General features: G+C 37.5%; 2 protein-coding genes across 2 annotated transcripts; both read left to right on the top strand.

Moving 5' to 3' along the window:
- The first annotated feature begins 1,802 nt into the window (after window positions 1–1,802).
- Window positions 1,803–3,030, top strand: LOC149026828 (heavy metal-associated isoprenylated plant protein 23-like). Its single transcript, XM_089145933.1, has 2 exons — window positions 1,803–2,515; window positions 2,628–3,030. Exons 1-2 carry the CDS (start codon window positions 2,359–2,361, stop codon window positions 2,921–2,923), a joined length of 453 nt encoding a protein of 150 aa, XP_089002059.1. The 5' UTR covers window positions 1,803–2,358; the 3' UTR covers window positions 2,924–3,030.
- Window positions 3,031–5,640: 2,610 nt separating this feature from the next.
- LOC149026827 (heavy metal-associated isoprenylated plant protein 23-like) lies at window positions 5,641–6,552 on the top strand. Its single transcript, XM_089145921.1, has 2 exons — window positions 5,641–6,049; window positions 6,156–6,552. The coding sequence occupies exons 1-2, from the start codon at window positions 5,890–5,892 to the stop codon at window positions 6,449–6,451; spliced, it is 456 nt and encodes a 151-aa protein (XP_089002047.1). The 5' UTR covers window positions 5,641–5,889; the 3' UTR covers window positions 6,452–6,552.
- Window positions 6,553–6,981: the final 429 nt, after the last annotated feature.

Here is a 6,981-nt window from a genome sequence, read left to right as displayed (position 1 = left end):
AGGTGTCAACATCTATTCTACTTTAAGATACATATGTTCATCAATCTGAAACTCAAAGACGCTCAACCACTGTCACCATTTGCACCTTCAAGTTCAGAGCTTACCCACTCGGACTGTTCATGATCCCTTGCCATCTACAGAAACTCTCAATCATGATATTGCCATGGTCCACTCCTGCCCATCAAGTCACAGTAGAACTGGAGATTGATACCCGGTCGGAATGGTAAATAGTGTGGGTGGGGCTGTGAGTCTGTGACAACAACAATTCTTAGTGATCTTGTAAGCTTGTTTCTGATACAGTGATAGTAGTTTTCATCTCAGATTCGAATCTCTCTCTCATCACACCTTCTCTCCTTCCCCCAACTTCCTCCCCTTGCATTTAGGGGCCCAAAAAAAAAAAAAACAGAGTATCTTTAAGGACCTCAACTTATAATATTTATATAAAGAATATGGCCAAAAGGCCCAAAACCAAATAATGTGAGTAGGTTTGGAATATATTGATCTAGTCTAGCTACATTCCAGCCTAACAAGCCTTTATAGTATCTTATAAATCATTTGTTTCTGCCCGAATTCAACCAAGAAATGATAGACCCTTCACTAATATTTTTTCTTCCAAGTCACATCCCACCCTCAATCAATCTGGATGGATTCTAAGAGAGATGAATTTCAAACTCCATCTACAAGAATATGATATTATATTTTAGTAACTCTGAAAGAAAGGTAAAATTAAATAAAGAGAATAAATTAAAACTTGTAACTAATGGGTAAGATAAAGTAAGAGCAGAGAAAGCTCCATATCCCCATGAAGACACTCAATAATTGTTTAACCTTTATCATCCCCCTATCACTCACATTGCTGCTTTCAAGTAGTCCACAGAAAATCTTGTATACATCATCTCTAGATCTTTATTCTTTTACAACAAATAGATTAGGGCACTGTGAAATATTGACACTATGGTACTAAATAAAATTTAGTTTATATTTGTGTATTGCAGATTAAGATTTTGTGAATATAGTTATTCATTAGGAGTTCTTCCATGAGCCATTTGAGCTACGTGTCTTTTTCTCCCCAGATTCATTCATTTGTTTTATGTTTAACAGTTTGATGAACTCGTCAAAGCTGAAGGTTGATATGTGAGAACCTTTTATTTGTCCGGGAAATTCTGCTTGATTTAAGCTGCCATATGGCAAACTTGATATCCACTAACTCCTAGACGTAACCGGCCTTTAAATTCCTTTTTAATTTTTGAAAGAGACATGAAATAAAGAAAAGGAACCCCTCACCCTGGGGGATTAATAGCTTTGAACCACCTGGACCTGCAAAGCCAAATCCCTTGCTTTATTTTTCCTTCATCACCTGCTCATCTTTTTTCCACAATCCCACATGTCACAGGCTCACTGGCATTCTCTTGACACTTGTCCTTTCGCTTAAAGAACTCTGCATCTGCTGATTACATCGGAAATCCAACTCAACCCTAATTTTCTTCTGTTAATTAATGTGGAATTCCTAATTTTGAATTTTCAACTACTGTTAGTCTGAAGTCTTTTTCATGGGCTTAGTCCAAGAGAGAAGGTTATTGTTATACACCTTTCCTTGCACCCAAAGTCTTCAGTTTTCACCAGAAAACACAAAACCCATGTTTTATTAATGGCAAAATTCTCAAGTTTGGTTTCCTACAACCATGGTTTACTCCCTCCATTTACCTTCATAGGTGTTCACTCTCTCTCCTCTTTCTTAAGTACAGAGTGTCTATATAAGAAGAAGGGCTGGTTTAATTGTTTGCGTAAAGCATCTCAGAGCCTCAGTGCATGTAAAAAAGAAAAGGCCCAGCTTTTGAAAAAGCCTTTCTGTCCCCAAGGCAAAGAAGGGTTCCCCAGGTGTGAAGAAGCTTCTTGCAATCCCAATTTCTTAAGGCACGGACTCCCACTTCCTTATCACCTAGCTACTGGATTTTGTATAAAGCAGCCTTTGGATATTTCTTCCATTAGTGTTTGCCTGTTGCTCTTGTTGTTTCTGTGATCTGTCATTTATCGTCACATAATTGATCTGGAGTGTTCCACTCTCAACCAGGCAACCGACCCATCAGGGCCAGGGGTAGAGACCCTTTAAACTGAAACTTTATCCTTCTCTTTTGTCACTCATCAACCTTTTTCTTCTCTTCATAATTCTCTATTAAAAGGAAAAGAAGTTATATCCTTACAGTCCTTTTCTGCAATCTTAGTGAGACCATTTGTCCTTGCATTGTTTCTACCCCCATCAGATCCGGGTCCCTCTGTAAGCTTTTTCCTGTGTATTTAAGCTGCTACTAGTTCTGTGATTTTGCTATTCATAGATCGATCTTCTGAAGTAAGTACAACATGGGTGTGAGTGGCACTTTGGAGTATTTCTCTGGAATACTGAGCAATAGCAATAAAAAGAAGAAGAGGAAGCAGGTGCAAACCGTGGACCTCAAAGTTAGGATGGACTGTGAAGGATGTGAGCTTAAAATGAAGAAAGTTCTCTCTTCTTTGAAAGGTACTTTGCTAGCTTTGTCTTTTTTTCTTCTTCTCTGGTTATTAATGTTTTATAAATTCTGGGTATGACTCGTACTCACTGATGGGTTGAGGTGTTGTTCTTGCTGGTACAGGAGTTAAATCAGTGGATGTAAACTTGAAGCAACAGAAGGTAACAGTGACTGGTTATGTTGAGCCAAAGAAGGTTTTGAAGAAAGCTCAGTCAACTGGGAAAAAGGCTGAGTTTTGGCCTTACGTTCCTTACAACCTGGTGGCACATCCTTACGCCGCACAAGCTTATGATAAGAAGGCACCTCCTGGCTATGTCAGATATGTGGAGACACCTGATGTCGCCAATCTTACCAAACACGAAGAGCAATACACAACCATGTTCAGTGATGATAACCCAAATTCCTGTTCCATCATGTAGTTCATATTGTTTTCACTGCAGAACTACTGCACAGTAGCCAGCGCCAGCTCTGTTGAAATGTTAAACATAAATCAGTAATGGGTTGTTTATTAATATGATATGAAATATTTCCGTAGACGAATCTGAAGTTCTGCTGAAAATAAATTCAAAAGGAAAAACAAATAAACCTAAAATGAGTGGAGAAACCCTAAAAATATTCTCTTGGATCAGCCAACATCGGTATCAGCTGCGGTCGATTAAGCTGATGCAATATTCCTGATTCCAAGAATGATTAGAGTATATATGGATTCTATTCTAATTAAGGTATCTATTAATGAGTTAACTTTTTCTAAGAACCACAAAAGAAAAAGGATAATGAGATAATTTCACTTAGATTCTTTCTTAGAATTTTTTTTTGTACTTCCAAATTCCAATCTGCTGATTAAGAAAAATCATGTCACAATTTTATGGTTATGGGGTCTACGTGCATAAGTGCATTAACATTAGAGAGCTTTGAAATGATTAGTTTTAAGTCTTAAAAACTCTTCAACGGTGTTTTTTTTGGTTGGAGAAGTTTTGGTCTTTTTAGGATAATGTTTTCATCTTGTATCACACGGCGGCTCCGAAACCATCATAGAGCTCAACCATTTAGATGGTGCCCAGTGTACACAAGATATGCATTAGGTTTTGCAGCTCGATCATGGTCAATCAAGGCCAGCAGTTTAAGTATAATCCCAATCTCACCTGTGCTAAGTTAAAGGGGATCTCTCCAGGATTTGAAACTCTTGATAAATAAGTCCATCTGAGATTCAATCAATGGTTTAATTTGGCATTGTCACAATTTGGAACTCTACCCATACAAACCATCATCTCCAACAACTTCAATCCATTTGGAGAGTTAAATTGGTTTCAATATCAAATCCTTGTAGATGCAAAAAATTTTCACTTGGAGACTTACCCACCACTAGGAGCACTTACCAAAACCTTGTGGATGCAAAAAATCCCCGCTGGGCGACTCACCCACCACAACTAGGTGTGCAATCCGGGTCGAACCAAGTGCTGAAAACCGGGATTGGCAAAAAAATCTGTCGAGGTGGTCAGAGTTTTGTCCCAAATATAGCGCGTGTGGCATGCCGTATAATTTGCTCTATTATATATATCAATTACAGTGTGCAATTCATACTTATGACCTTGCTGCCCTTTAGCAACATATAAATTACAATTCTATCCCTTATCATGGAGGAGGGCAATATTAATTCATCTTCCCTGAACTGTAGCACCCTTTGTCCGTATGTGCATTTCAAAATCAATAGTTCCCATTACTTAAAGCATTAAATAAAAGCTGGGCTTTCTTCAGCTTATCTTTCCCATGAGATTTTCTATGGGGATAGTAATGAACAACTTTATTTTGCTTTTTTTTTGAGTGCTTTGCTCGTTTTTGTTTGTTTCTGTCTCAAAGCCTTCTATGGTTAGAACCTGTCATTGCTTTTAAAGAAGTTGTCCCAAGTTTACAAAGTTCTTTCATGGAATATGATGTTCTTTATTCTTAAATTTCTTAGTCATTAGACAGATAGATTTCCAATTCATCCATTATAACAGAATATTAAATTTAAATCAATTAAATAGCAAAATAATAACTAAAAAACAAAGAGTGATTGGTGGAGGATAAGGTTAAAGAAAAACCTCTATAGACTATAAACTCATTCAATAATTGTTTAACCATAAAAAGTCACAATTACTCATGCACTTGCTTTAGTTAGTTAACCATAAAAAGTCACAATTACTCAGACATGTGGATCCTTAAGACCCAAAGCTTGAATTTTAAGCCTATGCAGCCAAGGTAAAATAATTTATCACGTGATAAATAAGTCTTTCAATTTCAATTTAAATAACCCTAGCAAAAGAAAATGGTTGTTTAATATCGGTATGCTTGATTTTAAATCTAAAAATGTTCAAGAAAGATGAAAAATCATTCTTTTGATTAGTTTTGTAAACTAAAAATCTGTTTTTGGTAATTTTGTTAGTAGAAACATCGAAACTAATCATGTAATTTTTTTTTCTAATTTTTTCATTAAAAAAAATGCCCTTCCAGAGCGATGACAGTAGCTTTGAACCACCTTCCCAGCAAACCAAACAGGGTCCGTGGCTTTGTTGCTTTTCCCTTCCTACACTCCCACCGCCCAATCGCACCTCTAAAGTCAACAGCCGTCAGAGAGCCCCACCCACTTGGCACCACCAGCTAAGAAAACTCTCCCAGCTACTCCCATTTCTATTGGCCAATTTCACAAACACTTGGCATCCCACATGGTCCCCTTTGGGCATCTCACTCGACACGTGTCGCCTCCATCAAGAAACTCTGCATCTTTATTTCCAGTTCACCTCATGTTTTATTCTCTTCGTGTGGTTTTTCGAATTTTCAACCTCTGTTAGGTAGTCTTCCAAGTACCTTTCATGGCTTTGCTCCAAGAAAGAAAGAAACCCATTTTGTTACAAACAGTTTTCTTGCACCCTAAGTCTTCAATCTTCATCACAAAACTCAAAAGCCCATGTTTCAATTAATCACGAAATCTCAAAGTTTACTTTCCTGGCTGTGATTATAGTGTCATTTCCTTGAAAATTAATCAATATTTACGTATTATCACACTTAGTTCTCCTGGCTCGTCTTTATAGCCTTTCTTAAATCTATATATAAGATGGCCCGGTTTGGTAGTGTGTATAAAGAAGCTCAGCCTTTTGTAAGAAGCTTTTCTGTTAAGCATCACAGCTTTCTGCAATTCCTAAGGAGCTCATCACTACACATGTACAGCAGTGGATTTTGTATCAACCCGACCTTTTTAGAGATCTTTTCCATGAGCATCTGTTGGTTGCTGCTGTTGTTTCTGTGATCTGTCTGTCTCTCCTCTTCTCCCCTATCTCATGCTCTTTGTCTTTCTCTTGTGTCACTCATCAACTTTTCTCTTATCTTCGTGCCCATTTAAAACTACAAAATGGGTGTTCTTGGTACTTTGGAGTACTTTTCCAGATTATTGAGCAATGGCCATAAACACAAGAAGAAGAGGAAACATATGCAAACAGTGGAGCTTAAAGTAAGGATGGACTGTGAAGGCTGTAAACATAGAGTCAAGAAATCTCTATCTTCTTTGAAAGGTATTTCGCTAGCTAGTGATTCTTTCTTCTTCTTTGGCTAATAATGTTTTCTGCTTATGATCCATGGGCACTGATGGGTTTGAGTTGTTGTTCTTGCCTTGTACAGGAGCTAAATCAGTGGATGTAAACTTGAAGCAACAAAAGGTCACAGTGACAGGTTATGTTGAGCCAAACAAGGTTCTGAAGAAAGCTAAGTCAACTGGGAAAAAGGCAGAGTTTTGGCCTTATGTTCCTTACAAACTTGTTGCACATCCTTACACAGCACAAGCTTATGACAAGAAGGCACCTCCTGGCTATGTCAGAAATGTGGAGACATCTGATAGCAGCACCCTTAGCAAACAGGAAGACCAATACACAACCATGTTCAGTGATGAAAACCCAAATTCCTGTTCCATCATGTAGACCAACTGTTTTCCCCTGAAGTGCACATTATCCAGCTCTGTAAAGAAGTGTTCTCTACTCTTTTCTCTGGTCCTTTTGCTGAACATTTTAAGACTATAATATGGGCTATTTAATCAAGGTTTTTGAGCTGATTGATTGAGGTTTTGCTACTTGAAATTGTAGTAAGGAACAGGTGTAAATAGTGGTAGACATGGATTAGATGAACGTGAAAGCTATGCGTAAAACAGAAAAAAGTGTAGGTTGTTTATTATGAAGCAGCTTTTCCAGTATTCTCTGTTTTAAACAGGCTTCACTTTCACTTCTAGGATATGGGGCATGGCTTTTGCTGTCTTGGTCCTCCTGGTTCACAAGGCACAAACTAAAAACCATTTCGACTTTCAACGAAAAATTATATATATACTAATATACATGTATAATGAAAATAAGCGGGAAAGGTGAAGAACAATTATAAATGATTGAGTTTTTTTTATTTTGACCATAATCCAAACTAAACTCCTATTTACCCACTCAAATGGACTTTGTTTTCGGTG

This window comes from Hakea prostrata, chromosome 1 (assembly GCF_041222555.1).
Source record: "Hakea prostrata isolate BN-2017 chromosome 1, UWA_Hpros_2, whole genome shotgun sequence".
NCBI lineage: Eukaryota > Viridiplantae > Streptophyta > Magnoliopsida > Proteales > Proteaceae > Hakea > Hakea prostrata.
Note: the sequence above shows the minus strand (reverse complement) of the source record. Positions and strands in the feature narration are given on the sequence as shown.